Here is a 22,432-nt window from a genome sequence, read left to right on the forward strand (position 1 = left end):
AAGGGCTGAATTAAGTGTGCCCCATTGGCCACTGAATATATTGATGTTTACATACATACTGCTTTTTGAGAAATTAATTTAACGATCATTGAGAAAAAATGTCATCATTTAACATTAAAAGAGGAACATTTTGTAAGTATTATCTTCGCATTAAAAATGTCAATTTAGAGAATAAAATCATTTTAGTAAAAAAAAAGTTGTAAAACCATTAAATTATTATGACAAAAAAACACTTAGGTCTTTTTACATAGCAGAATAATTTTTCCCCCTTGGTCATATTCAAAGTTTGTTGCTAGGCAACATTCATAAGTCTGAATCATCTGTGTCCCATTGGCCATTGAAAAAAAAAAAAACAGCCATGCACTCTGGAAATGACTTCAAAAAGAGCCCAAAGAGAACTCTGAAACGGGTCCGTATTGAATATAAAATGCTTTTTGTTTTGTTTTGTGCGGCAGCTGGTGGCCAACCTGCTGGACTTCTGCTTCTACACCTTCCGCGAATCGCAGGCCCTGAAGGTGGCGTTCCCCGACATGCTGGTGGAGATCATCAGCGACCAGATACCAAAGGTGGAGTCGGGCCTCACCCACACCATCTACTTCCACAAGAAGTGACGGGGGAAAAAAAAAAACAAACATTCAAAAACGCTTGGCCGAGAACTCGGAGAAACGGCAAGGCCGCAAAACGTCGCGAGCGAGCGAGCACCCGTAGTGCGCCGCCAGAACGCGCTGGACAAAAACAAAGGACCGGATTTGTCGGGTCGGAGTCGGGAATATATCCGTCTGCAATGCTGCCCCCGCCCCCCATAACCCCTGTGCACCCCAAAGACGCTAACTATCTTTTCAACGGAGATAAAGCCATACATTTCCTAGGATGTGCTAGTGCTACATTCACACTAACACACCACATGACACAGATGCACTAAAAATCCCGAAAAAAATATCACTCAAATTAACTGTGGCTTATGCAGTCTCTCACGTACAAGAATTAATATACAGTATATATGCCAATAGATAGACATTGCTTTGCAGCATATCTACAGCAGGACTAGAGGGCAGACAAAAAAAAAAACAACACGCTTGACTAAAAGGCCAAAGGTCTAGTTGAATATATTCCAAGGGCTACATGTATAACTTATGTACATGCTTCACCATGAGATCACTTTCAAATTCACTTGGTGTTGGTCCAGAATGATTCATACCTGAGTGACTTTTATGTGTTGAATATACAGGATACAACACAAGAAAGTGGGAAAAGAACTTTCAGAAATTATGTTTGAGGCTTATTTTACAATTTACGTTTTTTCAATGTGTGCATTCTGATGGAAAAAGTAATTTAAAAAAAATACTGATTTATGTGTGAGAAAAAGATGAACTGTTTCAAAAGCAAGTTATTGTGAGATTTTTTAATATGAGAAAAAAGTTGTAAATGCAGAAGAAAAACAGAAAAAGTCAAGAAAAAGCTAAATATTAACTAAAGATACACTTCAGTGATTTTGTGACGAACAGATTTAAAAACAGAAAGTCTTGAATATTAAAAATACTGAATTAGAAGACTAAAGTTCAAAAAGGATTTATGAGAAAAACGCTGTTTGAAATTAAGAAATATATTTACAAGGAAAAATAAATCACAAGAAAAAGACTACATTTAGAGAAAGAAATCCCAGTTTTAAGAGAAAAAAAATCTTAATTTAAGATGAAAAAAAATGTTAAATGTAATAAAAAAATTAAAATTCTATGGGATGTTTTTCAAATCCCGAAAAAAGAAAAACAAGATCCTTTTCTTTTGCAAGAATATAGTTTATATTCATAGATACTGTAACTACATAATATATTAATAAAGTTGTTTTACGAGAAGTAAATAAGAAAAAACATTTTTGGGAGAGAAATATGTACAACTGTTTCTTTTACGAGCAACCGATTCTAAATACATGAGGGGAAAAAAATCGCAAATTTTCGTAAGGGGGGAACAAAAATCTGAATTTTATGTGAAAAATCTTTATATGAAAAAAATACAGGAAAGATTATATTTTTCTGAGAAAAAAAATCTGAACTTTAAAAGAATACATTATAGCTAATCATACAATCATATTTAACATAAGAATAAAGTTGTTTTTACGAGAAACAGATCATTTGAAGAGAATAAAGTTTTAATCCGGTTTTAGTTTTGAAGTTTTAATCCTTGGAAATGTACAATTTCTTGCGCGATACTAACTGGTTAGCACGTCCGCCTCACAGTACAGAGGTTGTTGGTTCCATTCCGGGCTCCAACCTTCCTGTGTGGTGTTTGCATGTTCTTCCCGTGCCTGCGTGGGTTTTCTCTGGGTACTTACAAAAACATGCACGGTAGGTTGATTGAACACTCTAAATTGTCCTTAGGTGTGATTGTGAGTGTGAGTGTTGTTTGCCTATGTGTGCCCTGCAATTGGCTGGCAACCAACAAAACTAATTTGCGACAATAAAGTTAAAATATGATGAGTGAAGTTATTTTAACGGCTTGGAAAAGAACCGTCATACAAATAAAACAGCGCTAACTTTTGAATCGTCACTTTCTTGTCTCATTTCCAGCCCAACTCATTCATTTCTAACGTCAGATCTTCGAGTAGGTAGGGTATGAATTATTTTGGACTCAACGGTACAGTTTTGCAGTTCAGATGTGCAATGAAACAATCCAAAGTAATATGCAATAGGCTAAAATGGAGGCTGTACAATCAAGACGTTAATGTTGAGTGATTACGTTTGTAAAAACAAAACAAAACAACAACTACAAAATGCCGCTAATGGATTGGCTGGGCGGTAATGGTGGTCGGGCATTTGTGTTATCTCCAGAGCAGCTGTCCAGTTCACGTCTGTTTTTACTCACAAGCAAAGCCAGCCCTTTGTGACCCGACTCTTCCCACAAATAATAACATTAATAAAGCATTTTTATAAGAGTTGTCTTTATTTTTATTTTTTTCCAGACAAGCCGCTCCTTCGACATTAAGGTGCTTCATTTCTTACCGATGCCAGGCAAAACATTTGTACAGCGACTTGAAATGAACAATGCAAACACACACAAGCACACGCACGCACACACTATAGCCCTCCAACAAAAATGATGTCCAAATTTTGTGAGGTATTCTTTAGCTGAAAATATATTTCTATTTCTTTCGTAAAAATAAATGTTTTTAAATTGTGAAGAACAAAAACGGTTTGTTTTAAATCAGAAGTCACCCTCTCAATTTTTCGGGATTTTTTTTTCCCAGGCAAAAACTTAACCAACATTAACAATTTTTTTGTACAACATATTTTTTAGTCAAACCCACACCCAATTTTTTTATTTATATTTTTAGCCAAAAATTATATATATAAAAATCTGAAACCCAAAATTATTTTTTAAACCTACAACCAAAATTTTCAAGGCAATTTTTAAAGTAATTCTTTACATTTGAAAATGTTTTAAATACATCTGAAATACTTTTTTTTCCTCTCTGAGATCCCCACTTTTTGGGTTTCTCTTTTTATTCCTCCCACACATAAAAAAAAACCCCTAAAAAGTATTACTTCTTTAGGTTTCGGGTTAGAACTCACAAAATTTGGACACAGGTGCATTTAGTTGAATCGCAACGACATGCACAAATGTACATGCACACACACGCACATCTCACACACACCGTGTACAGTTGATTTAAAACAGAGACTTAATCTGCAGTGCTTAATGTACAGCTATTAACTAACTAGCGAGAGTTATTGTCAAGTTTGGAGGAACGCTTTATGGTATGATTTTGTACACTTGTTGAGTTTACGCATATTTCCCAAAAAAACGTGATGCTACTGAGGACCCCCCCTTATCCCCCCCCCAACCACCAACTACTACTTTCCCTATTTTGACAGTGTGAAAAGAGAATGATGTGTGTGTTTGTTGGTGGATTAGCCATATCCTGTTTGCTTCATTTTATTTTTGCACAAAGGAGGTACGGTTGAGAAGCAGCATGGGGCGTTGTCGTCCTTTACGTCATCGTTTACGTTGATCATTTTGGTAAAGCGCAGTAAGGAATGGGGAAATCCCTCCTTGACGGCTTTCGTTTTGAATACAGTGGAACCTCCATCATGCCAGTTGCTAGAACCTCAAGTGGATGGAAATAGCATATATCATTTTGTCGCCATCGTAAAACTTATATGTAGCATTTACTGTAACATCTCAAATATGCAGAATACAATTTATGGAAAATAGAGTAATTTTTACGAGGCAATAAGGACAGAGTCTGAATTTTATAATAGTTGAAATATCAGAAGTCATAATTTAACAATTCAAAAAAATCGGGCTACTGTCACATGTCATGTGATGTCATTTCACAGGAAAAATGGTATTCATAGGGCAGAATAATCCTGCGCTATCTACAAACATAGCTGGGCATTCCACGTATGTGATGGACCGGTCCGTATAACCGGCTAGGACGGACGGCCATTTTGTAGGCGATAAACGAAAGACGGGAAACTTAAAAAAAAATAAATAAATAGCCGGACTGAGCATTGTTGGAAGCGCATTTTTTCCATCTATGTAATCGTCTATTTTTGCGGTGGGACTTCATGGCCACGGTGAGGCTTCTGTTTCCCGTTTGCCACGGCCAAAGCTTTTTGACAACTGCTGGGTCCTAAAAAGAGACGCATTTAGTAATAAAACTAAAATAACGTAAAACTGCTCATCCTTTGAAGGTACAATGGGAGGAAACAGTATAACGTTTGCAGAGTGATACTGTCAAGTGACATTTTATGGTTATTGTTGGAATAACCACATTTTACCCAATATGAAAATAGGTCAACTATTTTCACAACATTGTAAAAACTTTGCAGTTTTAAAAATGCTAGCAAGGTTTGAACGGAGCCTCACATTACTAAACCAACCCCCTCGAGTCACTGACCAAAGCCACGCCCCTCACTAACGTCAACTGTAACCAAGCAGTGCCAAATTTTCTACTTTGAAGGTTCCACTGTATTTCTGGGGAAAACAAAAAGGACAGTGATGCATTTTTTTTCTCAATGGACCCTCAAGCTCACCCACACCCCTCCGCCCCGGCCATTTGTTTGTCCTTTGTAAGGAATCAACGCTAACGTTTAAATAAGGTTGACTGGGAAAGTATTTTTGAGAGAATTATATTTTGCTGGAAAATAATATTTAAGTACTTTTGTCTAAAAAAAAAAAAAAAAAAAAAGCAAACTTCTTTTTTGTAAGATGTTGATAAATGCATGCGTTTTGATGACGAGATGTTTACATTTTATTTAAGAAACAAAAGAATGAAAAGGGAAACTTGTGCCTTTTTTTAAATTGCACCCGATTTAGTTTAACACTATTGTACATACGACAAAAAAAAAAAAAAAAAATCCTTCTTGTTCTGTTGAGTGTAAAACATTTCTACAGAAGGATTTGTTTACCCTCACTCGCCATGTTATCTGCGTTGGAAGGAGAAATGAATGTACGATATACATTTTGACAGACTTACTACCTGAATGTGAGACAGACGACATCTACAACCTTTTCTTCTCCAATTTTTTTGTTACTTTTTTTCCCTCTCATCATTATTCATGTGACAAAAAATCAAGTATTTCTTATTTTGTAACAAAATGTGTCAAGTGATGGATCTTTTTGTTTTTTTTTTTGAGTTGTTGCTGTTGAAATGATTTCCTAATCCAAGGCGCTATCCAGCACCACAATAAAATCAACAAGTCACCACATTTTGCCGCTGTTGTGTTTTTTTTTTTTAAATTAACTAAATACAACATTCGAAAAAATATATCATTTGGTAAATCAAGTTTACAGAGGCCCCCCACGTATTCACGGTTAGGCTACCGCTGATTTACCTTTTTGAGAAAATAACCTGCTCTTGAACACAACCAAAACAAAAAGCTCATCATCATTGACTTCAGGAAAAACAAATCGGACGTTCAGCCCATTCTCATTGGTGGGAACTGTGTGATAAGGGTCAGTGACTTCTGCTTCCTGGTAGTCCACATTGAGAAGAAGCTGATCTGGAATAAGAACACCGCACAGGTGGCTAAGAAGGCACAAAAAAGACTCCACTTCCTGAGAATCCTGCGGAAGAACAACATTAGTCAGAGACTGCTTGTGTCTTTTTACCGCTCCACCACATGGAGAGTATCCTCACCTACTGTCTGTGCACATGGTTTGCCATCTGCACAGCGGCAAACAGGAAGTAACTCCAGAGGGTCACCAAAATGGCTGAGAAGGTCATTGGGTGCCCGCTGCCGACATTAGACGACCTTCACAGCTCTTACTGCCTCAGGAGAGCCAGGGCCATCTTGAATGACACCTACCGCCCGGGCCATTCCCTGTTTGTGTTACTTCCGTCGGGCAGACGGTACATGTCCATAAAAACGAGGACGAATAGACTGAAAAACGGCTTTTTTCCAACTACGTTAAGAGCCCTAAACAATCACTCTGTGAAATATGCTAATGCAACAAGCTCCAGTTTTTCAATTTGCACATATCTCGGGGGAACCTCACAACATGCAATATTCAACACAGTTGAACTCAATATCTGTTCAATCTGTGTTTTATCATGTGCCTTTTTTTCTTTTTAACAGTGAAAACTTCATTATTTATTTATTTATGTGTGGGTGTACATGTATACACGGTACATGTTATGCATGTGAATATGTACATGCACATGTGTGTATATATGTATGTGTATGTATGCAGACGTGTATATGTTTTTAGTCTTTGCACTGAAATGGCCTGCACTTTACTTTTCGTTGCACTTGTTGTAATGACAATACATTTAAATCTGAATCTATTCGCTGATTTTTTAAAATATAATTTTTATAATTTGGCTAGGCCCGTCAAGAATGGTCTCAAAGTTGTTCTGAAGCCACTCCTTTGATATTTTAGCTGTGTGCTTCAGGTCATTGTCCTGTTGAAAGGTGAACCTTGGGCCCTTGGGCTCAACCCCAACTCAGTTCAGCTGTGGCTGAATTCAAAACAGATGCATTGGCGCCATATTGGACGATTGAGAAGCCAACGAAACAAAAGGTAGAAGAGAGAAGAGGGAAAAAAAAATCACTTAACCTCACTATCTGCAAACGCATCTCTTTGCCAGACTGTATTGCTTTATTTTTCTATTTTCCCATCCTCCTTCCCCATTCAAATCCGCAAGCCCTCTCCAAATCTCCCCCAGATTTTCAATCGCTTTCACTTGTCGTGGTGCCAGATAAACAGAATCTATTGGATCAGGCTGATTTCACGGCTGCGCCCGCGCACATGGCGGCAGCGTCTTTGGCCCACTTTCCCAGCACCCCCTCCACTTTCTCCAGTCTTCCCAATAAAACCCTCATTTGCATTTGGACGTTTGCGGTTGTTAGTTTGCACTAGTGGGAAGTACAAATACTTTTTACCAGAGCTTGGACTGGCACTCAATATCTGCGTTCGCTAGTCATGTTTACGTTATCGAGCGAGTACTTGAATTGGATACTTATTGTACTTCTCCAGAAAAATGCTTCATAGTCCAACGAATGAAAAATCTAATTTGATCAGAACGGCAGATGGTAAATGGAGTGCATTTACGTAGTGCTTAATCTATACGGTAAATGCTTTACAAAGCCTGATTTATTCGTTTATTTGAATTTGGTGAACAACTCATATTTTGGTGTAAACCATAATCCGGTACATTGAGGTAAACATAACACGCTGAGTTATGTGTGAGGAAAACGGGTGGGGAAAAAGGCGGTGAGGTGGTGGTGGTGGGGGTGGTGAATCATGAAGGACACTGCATCACAGCGTGTCTGGAACATTGCCAGGAAGCGTTGAAGGAGGACATTGAAATGAAGATGTCCGGTTTTAACTTTCCGAGTCTGTGCCTGCTCTCCATCGACACGACGACGTACGCGTTACTGATATTAACGCAACAAAGGCGGTAACTCCGAATAATACAACGTTTTACGGTGCTCTTCGTTTACTGTTAGTATATGTTGCTTTTTAAAAACCTCAATTTGTTTAATTCGTTAATTGTCAATCATCAGTCATACTCCAAGGTTATTTGCATTAGTTTAATGTTAGTGTTTCTAACACGGGAGCCGGGAGTGCTGAAGTTTTTAAGAAAACGGGGATCCTATAAGCTAAAAAAATTGACGTGATAAAGAAAAGCTGAGATCAATTTTGGATTATCTCCATATTGTTGGGTCTAAAATTTACGCTTCACCTTGAGTACATATGTTTACTTGATTGCTGTCGCTCAAAATCATTAGCTATTACATTTTTGCGACCTGGTTTATTTGAAAAAGTCAAATTTCAACATGCATTTGCCATTGTATTTATTGTAGAATAACAGATGAAAACAGTCCATTTATTATCCAAGACAATTAGGACTTGCTTAATTCAAGCAAAGTAATAGCGATGCGCTTTTATGTTAACCGGCGTTTACTTTTTTTTTTCACTCTCGCTATGATACACTTTTCACTTAAATTGTAAATCAACTAAAAACAAAGCATCCGTCATCCAAGATTGTTGGTGGTTGGTTCATTAAAACAAAACAATCGTGTGGTAATGAGGCATCACAAGCACAAGTATTAAATTGTGACCTAGCCAGCGTTAAAATCAATGACGAGACTGAAGTAGGAAGTAAGCATACAAAGTAGGAATGTGTAGATGAGTCAGATAATGTTAGGACGACGAAGAAGAGGAGGAGGAGGAGACGCAGACTTGACAGAAAGTCTGGCTGGTGTCGCCGCTATGATTCAGCACTATTTCCAAGGGAGGAGGAAGAAGGAAAAGGATGAAGGGCCTTGAGGGTGGATGGTGGCAGTGATGGAGGGGAAAAAAATGTCACCCATCTCATTAGCGCTAGCTTGCTTGGTTATGTAATCAGTGTGTGTGTGCGTGTGTGTGAATACAGTGCATACAGTGTAAACACACTTGAGTAAAACCGTTCTAATGCCAAACCCCAGCTCAGTGAGCATCGGAAGTTTGGTACACGCAAGGATTTTTTTTCAAAAGAAAATCTTAAGACATGTTTTATGTCACTACACAAACATAAAAAAAAACACACACAAAAAACAGCCATTGAACAATTTTGATCATATCGTATGTATTGTGTTCCCATTTTAACTACGTTTGTTTTTATTTATGCTGGTTTCCTTGTTCCTCGGACAAGTCAGTTTTTGATTGGCTACATTCCATTTCATGTCACAATTCACAGAGCCATACAGAGCCATGACTCGGGAGTTTTCTGGCATCCTAACACACAATTTTTTTTTTACCTAAATATTTTTACGTTTTTTGTTTACAATTGTCACTTTAGTCAAAAATCTCTGACAGCAAGGACAATTTTATGGGATAATCTTACAAATTATCAAATGTGGTAAAATCAGGACAAAAACAGCCCTATTATCTTTATGCATGCAGCAGATCTTAAATTTTAAACAACACTTTTGGCTCTTTCACTGGTATGTCTGTTAACTCATTTATTGTAGACAATACATATTGTATTTATAAGAACACACTCATGACATAATAGAATGAAATGGTTCAAGACACACTGCATCAATGAAATGATGCTCCTCGTGGTGTGCCACCCTTCAATTGTACTGCAATGCAACACAAATGCTAATTAGCGTTAGCATTAAGCTAGCCAACCGAATGTGGTTCTCCATACACAAAATGTAATTCTTTGATTTATGTTTAGTCTGGCAGTGAACTTCAGCTTGGAGTGGATTTTTGTTTTATGAATTGTTCACTATTTGCCAAACTTCTGCCTACTGTAACGAGTGTTGGGTGCGCTGCTATCTCAGATCAAAGCAAAAAAATAAGTTGAACCATAGCTCTTGAAAAACTTTTAAGATGGGTCACTTGCATCTTCAGGCACCACTGCTTGGCTTGAGAAAACAAAGATGTAATCACAGGATTTTATAACCGATTGTACTGTAGTTGTTGTTTAAATGGAAAAATGGAACTTTAGTACAATTCTTTTGAAGAGATATCAATTGGAACATTTATTTCACTGCAAGAATACATGTTTTATTGAGCATTGGTTGAGAGGATGCCCCCATCAAAGGTGTATAAAAAGAATCCAAGACCCTTTACAAACAACAATGACACCACAAATCAACGTTTGAAATAATTGCAACCACCGGTGACATAAACTGAAGTGATGTGCTTCCACCTCAAAACCTTGTGAAACAACCTCGGCATTCATCAACATACCATATGCACACAAATCTAATTAAAATACTGTACTTTTATGAGATTATTTACTGTTAAATCAGGTTTTTTTGGGTGTTGAAATAAAATCATATTAAACAAGTCATTGTTTTGCAGGAGTGTCTCTGCCCGGAAAAGGCAACCGAGCTTTAAAAATACGCTTAAAAAAACCACCAACCCCGCCCTCCCCCCAAAATAATAACAATAATAAAACACTTGGTTCCGATGATAATAATAATAATAATAATCTCAATAGAAAGTTAAGTAACTCCTTATGCTGACACGGATACTCATCCGGCATTAAAAAAAAAAAAAAAAAAAAAAAGGCACGATTCACAAAGGGGTGTGATATTTGGATGTCTGCTGAAAGAAAGCCAAAAAGTGCACCGATTGTATAAAATGAGATTTGGGAGGCCAAAATCGATGTGCACCTCATTTGGAACGTGAAAAATATGCAAGCAAAAAACCCTGTTCATGATTTATGGCCATACATACCCGTTTACAATCAGGGCTCGACAAGGCACGTCAGCGGACCGAAAACGCTGCTGTGTGAAGGGTAGGGAGGGGGAGGTCTCATGGATACCATGTATAAGTGGGCGGAAGAAGAAAACAGGTCCATGGCTTGAGAGAACACATCAGGTGAGAATAAGGCGTATAATGATAATTCCATCATAGTGTCCGTTTTGGAGGCTACAGCCACTCCACATAGTTCTCAGGGATGAGGCCCCGCTTGCCCTCCAGTTCCCCCTCCAGCCAGCCCGGCTCTCTGGACTGGGTCACTGCAGAAAGAGGGGACATGCATGGAGGAGGTGGTGGTGGGACGAGTAGGGTGTTTCGGGGTAGGGTGTTCAGGGGATGGGGGTAAGAAAAGAAGCGAGCACAGGAGAATCAAGTGAGTGTGACCAACTGCAGAGCTACGTTTTTTTTTTCTTCTCTCACCGAGAATTTCACCTGGAAGTGATTTTTCTTGAGGACACTTTGATTGAAGGCATCGCATCCAATAAGTATGACTACTTACAAAAAGCTATTAAGACGTTTGCGTCATTTGGAACAAAATTGAGACCTCATGTGAGCTAATAAATACGGCCATGGGAGTGGGCATTGTGGTCGCTATTTTAAGACATTCTTCAATGATAATTTTGATCGCTAAAAGTGTAAGGTATTTTTTAAAGGCACTTAAATTTAAGACAGCGTGTCCGAAAAGTGAATAATAAGAGCAGGTTATTTGGGCTTAGTATTATTAAAACATTTTATGGCAGTATTTTTGCTAAATTAAAAGAGGGTATCTGCTGGTATAAGAAAGTTAAATTAAAGACTTAATGACATTTTAAAATCCACTTTTCAAAGTTTAAGACCTCCCATCCCAAACATATTACCACTAGGAGTCGGGGATATTAGCCCAATATTTTAGGAAATGTAATGACAATATTTATGATAGCTGCAGATTTAAGAAAGTCAAATGCAGGACTTTTTAAGGCCACTTTGATAAAATTCAAGACCTCACATCCACTAAATATGACCACTAGGAATGAACAATATGGGATCTGTATTTTAAGAAAATTGATTTATAACACCGTATCCATCCAGTATCCACCTACATTTTTTAATCTCCACTAAATATGACCACTCAGCGTGGCAATATGGGCTCCGTATATTCAGACTTTTTCTTCCAAACTATAAAAGGTTATCTACAGGTTTAATAAAGACACACTTTAGATATTCTGAAGCCACTTTGATTCAGTTTAAGACCTTGCAATAAATATGACCATTAAGAGTGGGCATTATGGTATTAATCTTATACGTAATATTATAAGATGATTTGCAACTATGTTTTTACATCTGCGGGTTTAAGGAAGACACTACTGATCACATTCAACGCCATCCGAGTTCCTATCTTTTCATTGTGGTATTGAAATGTTGCACATGAACATGACAGGTGATTATGTCAAAGACCCGTCAAAAAATGGCTATCAAATTGATCGGAAATGCATTGTGGGATCTGCAGGACAACCTAATCCTCATTTCCTGTGAGTGTGATTAAGGCTCAGTTGGTCCTCTGCGGAGGAAATCCGAGCCTCCCATCCACCAGCCCGTGCCCTCCTCCCTCTTTCGTCTTATCTCTCTGTTCGATGGAAGATCAGATTGGGAGTTCGTTTTTCCTCCCAATCCAATATGCCGGCTGGGGCCGACCACTATTGCGTGATAACACTTACCGGCGTTGAAAATTGCGCCGACCTGGAAGGAGAGCTCAGAGTCATGCTCGGCCTCGCACGGGTACACCGCCTTGGCTTTCCTGCTGATGACACTGAAAAATGAAGGCAATCAGTGAACAGGCTGGTGGTATTTGGTAGGGGATTACCTAGTGGTTCAATTGAGACCTGAGACCTAGTACATGATCCACCAAATTCCGCACGAGAACGAGGGATGAGTATTTGACTACATTTCGTTGATTGATGACTGATTAAGTGCTCTTACGGGTGCAAGCTAACACAAAGGGTTTGAACTTGAGCAAAAAAAAACCAAAAAAAACACATACTGTATTTTTGCTCCAGTGCAAAGGGCTCTCTTGCATAAAAAATAGCATTCAAGGACAGCACAAAACTGCTGAACAGCAAACCAACTCGCTGTGTTTTTTCCACAAAAAAATAACTTACTTGAAATGTGATCATTATTGCGGAATGATTATGCCTACTCGCATTGTAGTGTGAGACGGAGTGTAAGCGCAATGTCTGCCATCGAATGGAGAACGGTGATATTACAATTTAAAACTACAGTCCTCTTTCTGCCATCTAGGGGAAGAGCATTTAATTGTTCTGCCTGTCACTAGCATTTGGCATCGTTCGATAAAGATACATCATTTATACAAAATAAATAATAATTTGGGTACAGATTCAGTTAAAATGGACAATGTACCACATTTGTGGTTGGGAATCACTGCAATCCAAGGGTATACAATCTTTGTATAAACAGGACTTTATTGAAAAATAAAACTGAATGACCTTAATGAATAAAAAAACTATCAACTGTTCGTATAAGAATTCCCCAAAAATGCAAGATTAATGTATACAATTAAATCTGAATTAAGAGGTGCAGCAATTGATGAATCAACAACTAATCAATTATCAAATTAACTGAAAATTATTTTTTATAAATTGATAAATCATGTAGATCTTTTTTTAACTTAAGTGCCCAAAACGCTTAGAATTTCAGCTTCTAAACAGTAAATACGATTTCTGTAGTCCTCCATGAAAGTGGACTGATTTATCTTTTTATTGAAAAAAAATAAAACGATCGCTTTTACTTTGGAAAACAATAATTGACATGATTGCACATTTTTCAACATGTTACGGACCAAACCAGTAACCTAATCATAAATAATTTATGTTTGTGCACCGTCAATTTGAAATAGCGTCCTGTTTTTTTTAATAAGGAATGGACATTTAAAAATGTTTTGTCTGATTCACTGATTAATTGACAAAATAATCAACAGATTAATTGATCATTAAAAATAATTGTTAGATGCAGTCCTAATCTGAATTGAACAGACTATTTTCTTTCTAGGAAACGCTTGGTACCCCTCTATACCAATTGTACCGCACCATTACAGCCCTACATATAACGCAGCGTTTAGTTAAGGTCGTACTATAGAAACTTTTTTTTTTATTTTTATTTTTTAACTATTTCATGGTTTACGTTCATGACTCTTTAAACAAACAAAAAATAGAGATATGCTAAGTAGTGCACTCCAATTTAACTTAATCACCAAGATGCAACTAACTGACAATCAACATTTTTTTCTTCTTCTCATGATTAGTATGCCATTATGCACCGGTTTACTTCTTACAATAATAGCCGGCGTATACACACTTATCCATTCACAAAACTCACCAATCTGCCGTTTATTCTGTGGAACCTATCTCACCTATCCTTGCTGAAAAACTCACCTATCCATGTTTTTTGTGCTCCTTCTGAAAGGCTTTAAGATGCCACAAGATGCCTCCAAAGCCCTGTCTAGTAGGAAAGTAGTACATTGGTGTCAAAGAAGTAGGGTTAAGTGATTCATCTCAATGACTGAGATAAGCTTTGAATGTGGGGGAGGAGCTAAGTTTAGTGTGGGTTGTTAGTGGAAATGCTATCTGTCTAATGCTATCTGTCTAATGCTATCTATCTATCAAGGCTAATGTGAGATGAGTTTGACATCAGGAGTGATCACAGTTTAAACCCAAAATATAGGCAATTCTAAACATTTTAGAGGGCTATCGATGTCTTGAGTGTTTATGCTATTTGTGGCACAGCTTGATCAAATCTGATTAGAATCCTGCTTTTGTATATCTGAGGACTTCGGATTCCCGATGATGGTTTTTTTTTTCACTTTACGATGTCGTCGATACATTTTCCGACAACATTTGTGATTGCATCATTTCAATCCTGCAGTGCATTCACATCAAAGGCCTCGAGTTGAAATAATTAAAAAAAGAGAGCTGAGAATTCAGAATCTGGCTAGCACAAAAACAGAGATAGAAGAAAGCTTTTCTTTCCATGGAAAGATTAAAAACAAAAAATATTTGGCTGTTTTGCCTGCCATCGCAAAGTGTTATCTCCAAGCCAGCAGCAATGCCAGGTAGGCGCCGAGCGCTTCCAACACACGGCGCGGTTGATAAATATTTCATACTCGTTTCCTGCAGAGCCGCAACAACAATGCGCAATGGAGGAGGATAAGATGTTTTTAAAAAAAAACAACAAAAAAAAAAAAACTGGAAAGCAACAGGCTCGCGGTCAGTGAGTTTGCAGGTTAACAATTTCTATTAGCATTTTCTACGTTTGTGGTCAGAGAAAGGGCCTGAGCCATTTACAATATCTTGCGTGGCATCTAAAACTAGTCAAATGGGCTCGTAAATTCACCGCAGTTGACTCAGAATGTCAAGAGTTTTCAGGTGCCTCTCATTTGATAAAAAAATGGCCTGAGGTTGATGCTTCTGTTGGATTCATGTTGCATGCAAATAGTGGCAAAATTACGGGTCATATTAATGAGCAAGAGTGGAAGGAAACAAGTTGTTTTTGGGTTATTATTTTTTTTTTTACCTCTCAAGTGGTTTTTCTTTGTCAGGTGTGCAGACATGCTGGCCTTCTGCTAACCAGGAGGCTGCTGCCATGGATGCTCTGCAGAATGAAATATGACAGCTTAACACCCCAATATAAAAACAAGTGCTGAGTTTGTCTTTTTTATGTCAAAAAGTGACAAAGTTTTATGAGCTACCGTTAACTGGCTAAATTATTCAGCATGGGTAGCAATTGCAAAGAACGGCGGATGCCCCGTTGTTATGGCGACAAGCATGAACCTTTCACAGTGCCTCACTGAGGCAAAGACGACCTTAACTGTGCAAGCGTGTTGTACGTTCAAACAGCATGTAGGCTGGCAACGACCCGACGGCTTGGACTCCCTCCATCGATTTGACTCCAACCACTTCCTTGGAATCAATGACCACATGTAGTCACGCTGTGCTAAACGTAAGTCACCAACATTAGATGTGTTGCTTTAGAAACGCTATAATGAACAAATCGTAGTGTTGTGTTGTGTCATATTTTTGTTTCTTTTTGCGTCAAGAACGCTGATGTAGCAAAGCAGCCCCAGACATAATAATAAAAGGTAGCTGTAGACAAAGACATCCCAATGGTATAGAGAACATACAACAGTGGCGCCTCGGTTTACGACAGAGTTTGTTCCTACGATGGCGACGTATCACAATTTTTTTAAAGGTCGCATTTTCATTGAATATCAATTCGAAATAAGGCCCCTTATGTAGAACAGTGCAAAGCACTTCATCTTCATTGTACTGCAAGCTGGTTCATCGAACCAGTAACTTGTTACTCCGGTTTTACACCTTCACAGAGAAGCACACAATTCACGTTCTTTCATTCATTCAGTCGTGTTTTTATTTTTTTTATCTATTTTTATCTGAACCAATCCTTTTTAAGTTACTGAAAATTTGTCCTATTCACAACTTCCTGGTGTATTATTGCACTTTCTATGTCCAAAACCCTGGATAATAGAGAAGTAGTGTTTTGCATGAAGATGTTATAATGTCACGTCTCAACTGTTTAACATCTTTGCAAGTTGGGGACGAGCTCAATTTAACCTGGGTTGTTCGCAAAAGGTCTGGAGAGGCTTCACCATGTATGTTTTCGCTCTTCTGAAATCAAATCATCCATAAGTCTCGTATTTTCAAGGATACTGTTTTCGGCTCATTATGGTATATTTAGGGTTAAAATGTTAAATATGAGCAATTCGTAACATTTTTTTAGAGGTTTGGTTCTTTTCTCGGTTCCTGTATTCATGTACAGCATATGTGTATTTTTAAATGTCATACCCCATTTGTACAATTATGCAATGAACTGTGCCAGTCCTCTTGGGAGACTGACATCACCTGGAATACCTTTTGCCACATTTCTCAAAATTGCAAATCAGTAACATGCGCGTCTGACGTCATCTTCTCCCTCCTTGTGTGAGTCGCATCTTTTGGCCTTTTTCTTCTTCTACCTTTCGCGTCTCGTCTTAAAAAGACAACTGGTACTTTCTGAGATGCTAAATACATTAGTAACCATAGTAACAATTTGAAACACTAATACTAACCGTCTGAAATCATACCACGGTTTATCGGTAAACCGCTTCCTCCCTAATCCAGAGCATCAGCGGCTTCAGCTGTGCTTTACATCACCCGCTGTCAGAACTGCCGATGCCTTGGGCGTGAACGTACAGGACCAGGCGGGGGGTCCATGGTAAATGGCAGGGTGGAGGCAAGGAGAGCGTGAGTAGAAGCCAGGCGTCCCTCTGTGTTCCATGCCTGCCCCAGGGCCAGCGCTAATACATCACATAATGGGCAAATTGCTGCCTAGCTGCCGCTCCCATAGAGACGCTAATCAAGGGAATTACAGGGAATGGCTGGGGAGGGGGGGTGGAGGTCGAGAGGATGCGAGGTTACTTTGTTGGCGGTGGACGGGAGAGATGGCCGCAACCAAGTGCTGAGATATTCCGCATGGCTTTCTCGTTTCGGTTTCCCCAACTTGTCCATACCCAGCAGTGGCCGCTCTGTTGGGACCCCGCTTGAGGGTGATTTATAGCTCCGCAGCGGCACTGGCCCACTGCGGGGCTGAGCTGCACCACATCGGCATGGGGTGGGGGACGGAGTGCCGCCGTGCAGCAAATCCACTCATTAACCCGGACCTTGGCGCAACCGCTGTTTGCACTCGTCACGGTCGAGAGGGTGAGATGAGGCGAAAGTCGCCAACATTCATCTATGCTGCCCGATGTAGGACGATTAAAACCATCTAAATAGATCCACGCTTAGGTTAACACCTAGCGGACACGTAGCTGCCCTAGAAACACGTTAAATGCGGCGGAGTTCAAATGGATTTATCCGGGGGAAAAAATTGCTGTCACAATTATGGCTAAGCCAAAGCGAGGAAAATTGCTCATTGCTGTTGCTCTCGTGGCAAAAAATAGCAACAAGCTTTTTCAGGGGCTCATCTGTTGCTTCCCTCCATCAGTCAGAGAGTAAAGCTTCTTCAGTAAACATAATTACATGTAGTAAATGGGGACTCTTGATATGGGTGATGTGGGGAATATTCACATGTACTCATAATACTTGGTAGATGGTAAGTGGCAGATAGCCGATGATACAATGCAAAGATTAAATATGAACGTTAATCCATTATTCAAAGAGTATATGGACAGAGCCCTGTCATGCGTGGATAGCAGAAAAATACAAACACTTGACGCCCCACTAAAAATGTTTTATTGTGCCTATTATAACACTTTGAGCGCCATTGACGTGAAATGACATCAATGGGAACCATAACGAGGAGCGCTAAAGCAATCGCTATGTTTTACGATGGGAATTAGCATACAAAAGTCTTGGGCAGCTTTGGTTTGATTATTAAACTAGGAAAGTAAAAAAAACTATGGCCAGCAGATGGCAGCATTGGGTCTTTTTTGGATGAGATCGCCATGTCTCATTGGAATACAGAAAGTCTGACAATTAGATAAAAATGTCCTTTCTTTAGGTACACATTAAATATCGCAATATCGATATCGCAATACTCAACGATATTGCATATCGCATGTTTTTCCAATATCATGCAGCCCTACTCAAGAGGTTCTCTTTTTTGAAAATGGCTGGCAATGAAAGAGTTAATAGGTCAAACATTACGTATACCACAAATTATTATCCCCAAAAGGTTATGCATCATTTCAAATTCATCATACATTTCCCTAAAAAATTGTTGACTGATGACTTAATTTTGTAGAAAATACACGTGGCAAACACTCTTTAGAACTTCCACTAACAACCCAGGCAAAAATTTGCTCCTTCCCGACATACGAATACAGTATGTTCGTCTCTCAATCAAAATGGAACAAAAGATTTGTTGATTTGGACTAACCGATATAGCGCTGTCTACTGCTCTGATGGCTGTGGTAGTAGGTCTGAATATCCACTGTATAAGATTTTTGGGATCTGGGTCATGGTACAGTCCCACAGTTGCCAGATTAGCAGTGGTTGAGAAATTCATCAGCAGACGTGGACTGCTGCTTCTCGTTAAGAAGACAGGAAACCTGCCCCGCAGCAGCCGTGGCTTTTTCATCTCGGCACGGAGCCCCAAGTAACAGGATGAGGAGGGTGATCAAGTGTCATTCCGCTCACGGGGAGGAAAGAAAAAAAGGCTAGCTATGGCATTTCTAGAAGAAAGTGGGCTAAAACCGAGAATCTGAGCTCATTGTACCAAGCGTGATGCGTTTGGGTAGTCAGGGAATATAAATTGTGAGCCACCGTGTTATGATTCGCATCAGTCTGCCCGCCAGTAACATGTGGACGGACCACTGGTGTTAGTGTAAAAGAGGTAGAAGAGGAACAATGTCAGTGTGAAACACGGGTAGCGAAACTGTGAAGCGGAAAATCCACTGAATGCTGCACTTTGAACCTGGACACCTCAAATATCTTGGATCAGATATTGTGTCAAAATCAATAGATGATGGGAGGTGACCGAAAAAAAAGCTCAATTGAGTGTGTGTCTGAGAAACCAAATTTAAGACCTTATTGAGGCCATCCTTAATCGGAATTAAAATGCACATGGATATTTGACATATTAATTGCTTTCAAACAAATAGTTCAGCCTCTCTAGTGCCTGGCCAGTAAACAAGTATGAAATTACACAACCAAGTAATATTTTGGAAGCTGCCTATTTCCAAAAATGTGTCCAAGAAGCAAAAATTTCATTTTGCCAACTTGAGATGTCCAAAATTGGTTAATTTAATTATTGCATCCTCGCATCGAGTTTCTCCGCCCATGAATTGTAACCTAAGATGGGTGAAGAGTTCCCATTTTCAAGCCTCACACAGAAACACTTTCATGTCAAAATTAAAAGGTAAGCATAGCTGCAGTGTTATTGGTGGCACGAATTGGCATTTGTTACTGACTGGAGATGGAAAGGCCGAAAAATTTTATATAAAGATTATGGAGACTAAAATGATCACTGTTATCAGCATCATCCCAATATTGCTAAAATCAATGTGTGTAAAAATTTGGGGCGTTCATATTTTGAGTATAAATTCATTAAATCAGCACCTTTATTCACTTATTTTTATTGGTAAACCGTGAACCCACTTCATCTCTCGTTCTGGTAAGCAGCAGACATTTTCTTGTTCTACAAAGTTGTTGACATGGAATTGTATTTCCGTAGTTGTGATAGTTAATGTTTTCTAATCACAAAATAGCGCTCATTCCTAACCGTTAGACTAAAATGCGAATCATATTCACAATTTGTCGAATTTGAAACGAAGTTAAAGGATCCGCACGGACCCCACTGCGGGAATTCATTACATTCACCCTAACGTGCACTGTTGCAGTTCATCCCAAATATTTTGTTTTATCTAGGGATTTAGGTCAGGGCTCTCACATTCTTCTATATCAAACAGCAAGCTCTGCAGGCAACGATCCTGATCATTTGAATCTGGTGTGTTGGAGGAGGGAGAGATGGAAAACAGGCAGGACAGCGGCCCGCGGGGACCCGAGTTTGACACATGTCTTCTATATGGAGCGGGGACAGTGTTCCCCAAGTTAAGTCAGAAGAATAAACGGCATACAAATATTCCTGTATTGTGAAGAATTTAAACTCTGGGGGGCTAACTGATTGTGATCTTGTTAAGGATATTAATCCCTTCCAAATTGAAAAAATTTGGTGGAGTGTCGACAATGAACCTCATTGAATTCAGAAGACCAGGCGAGATAAGATAAAAAAAAAAAAAAAACATCTTTAATCACTCCCCCAGTGGGAAAATTGACAAGATCTGATTTTTTTTCCCCAGATGAATGACAACTGAGGGTGAATAATTGAGGAGACAATCATGCAAATGTCAAAAAAATAAAAAATAAAAAATAAAAATTCAATGCATGGTACTGAGTCAGGCTGTGCCTGTACACAACCATGCAGATTCCTGTGCAGCACTAAATTATCTTGCTTTCCAGAGTCACCTTCATGTAGATAAGACATTTATAAGGGCACGTATTGCACCTCTTTTTTGGATCAGGCTGAAGCTGAAGCTGCTGAAGCTTCGAGTTCCAGCACCACGGGCGTTGCCCTCTGCTAACAGATCGCCATCTCGCCCGTGCTTCAATTTATGAGCGAACAAAGTCAGGGTGACACCCGGTGACATACGGCGGAAGTCTTCATAAAGGGACAGGGCTTGTGGCTATGAAGGGGTAAGCAAGATGAATATCTGGCCAATGTCAACACGATTTACACGGCCCACGCGCGGCCACCTGTCCGACGAGCAAATAAGAGAGAAGATTTACGATGATCTCCCGGCTTGCTTGCCTTCAATCCTTCCAAAACCACGTCACGTATTTGGAAAATGCGGGGCCAAAAAATAAAACAGTCACAGACGGGCCAACATTGGGAAAACACGACAAAACACGATAAAACAGATTTTCTGTGTGTTTTGGGAGAAAAGGGAAAAAAGTACTATGGAGAAAAACGCTTTTTATTGAACAGTAACAATTTAGCCAAATGTGAGGATTTCCTGATAGTTGGATGCCCCACCACCCCGCCCCTTCTCCCCAGCCACCCCTGTCCCACCAACGCTACTGTCTACTATGCAAAATCGGGGGACACGTATCGCATAAGAATAGCATAATAAGAACTTGTGGAAGAACTCCAGCATATCTTGCAAGGCAGACACGCAAGCAGAGAGGGGTCAGAATGAAAGAGGAAGCGCATAATCTCCCCCTCTGTCAGGCACTGATGGGAGTCGGCGAAGGGCTAGCGAGTAAAAGATTTCAAGGTGAATTCATAGACATGACACAGCAGAAGAAGAAGGATGTGAAGCGTGAACTCACAATTCATCCGTCGCATCGACATTCAGGACGACATTCACGGGCCCGTGGAAGTGTGTCTTTGTGCGGACGTGTGTGTGTGTGTGTGTGTGTGTGTGAGTCCGGGGGGGCGGGGGTGGTTGGTCGGGGCGGTTTGTCGTGCTGACTCACCTGGAGTTGCTGCTGTCCGAGGAGAGGCTGACGTTGAGAGGTAAACGCTCGCTTCTCTCTGGCGGGGTCGTCTCTGAGGCCGAGGCGGACGAGGACTGCGACGACACCGACTCGTTGCTTCCCATCGACGTCTCGTCTGTGGCAAGGTTGGAGGTGTCGCAGGCTGATGATGACACATATGATCATTAAAAATATGTTTTCTTAATTAACAGTCCTGCAGAGTATTTTCGGGGTAATGGTTTTACAGCTTGTGCCCCTGATATGAAAGCTGAATAATTTATCAATATGTATGGGAAAAGTACATCAAAAGGCAATGTAATGAATAAGCCTTGTGTCAGCAGTGAGAGCAACACTGGGAATAATAATGCATTTCATCTCAGGAAACCGAACAATTATGTACAGATTTTATGGCTATTGATTTATAACATGGGCAGCACAATGGCCTAGTGTAGTGTTCCTTTAGCTTTATTAAGCCCAGGCATTTATTTTACATTAGATAAATCTCGAGGTGCAATAACAACAGAAATGTCACAAAACGTAGATAAAATTTCAGTGTTTCCCACAGATTTGAAATCTACGTGGGTGGGTGGACACCGGCGGGGGTGGGGCAATTTTGTTATTTTATTTAGTTTGTTATTTTATTCTTCATATCGTGCATTCTAGTGAATTTGAGTAAAAATTGTCACCACAATGTTAACGTTACATGAGGT

The 22,432-nt window shown here is 39.5% G+C and overlaps 2 protein-coding genes across 3 annotated transcripts in view; one reads left to right on the top strand and one right to left on the bottom strand.

Moving 5' to 3' along the window:
• The window catches only part of nr3c2 (nuclear receptor subfamily 3, group C, member 2), a 79,258-nt gene extending 73,550 nt beyond the window's left edge, over positions 1–5,708 (top strand). Inside the window, exon 9 of the mRNA XM_086032891.1 lies at positions 456–5,708. Within this exon, the coding sequence (XP_085889017.1) occupies positions 456–611 (156 nt within the window). The 3' untranslated portion in view covers positions 612–5,708. The remainder of the gene's footprint in view (positions 1–455) is intronic.
• A 5,031-nt stretch (positions 5,709–10,739) lies between these two features.
• Positions 10,740–22,432, bottom strand: part of arhgap10 (Rho GTPase activating protein 10) — a 52,905-nt gene continuing 41,212 nt past the window's right edge. Inside the window, exons 21-24 of one of the 2 annotated variants that reach the window (XM_086033239.1) lie at positions 21,723–21,885; positions 15,268–15,345; positions 12,399–12,490; positions 10,740–10,964 (exon numbers count right to left, since the gene is read on the bottom strand). In XM_086033239.1, the coding sequence (XP_085889365.1) occupies positions 10,876–10,964; positions 12,399–12,490; positions 15,268–15,345; positions 21,723–21,885 (422 nt within the window). In that variant the 3' untranslated portion in view covers positions 10,740–10,875. The remainder of the gene's footprint in view (positions 10,965–12,398; positions 12,491–15,267; positions 15,346–21,722; positions 21,886–22,432) is intronic. The other variant, XM_086033240.1, reaches the window with a different exon arrangement.

Source organism: Filicampus tigris, chromosome 6, assembly GCF_054856515.1.
Source record: "Filicampus tigris isolate MCC_2025a chromosome 6, RoL_Ftig_1.0, whole genome shotgun sequence".
NCBI classification, from domain to species: Eukaryota; Metazoa; Chordata; class Actinopteri; order Syngnathiformes; family Syngnathidae; genus Filicampus; species Filicampus tigris.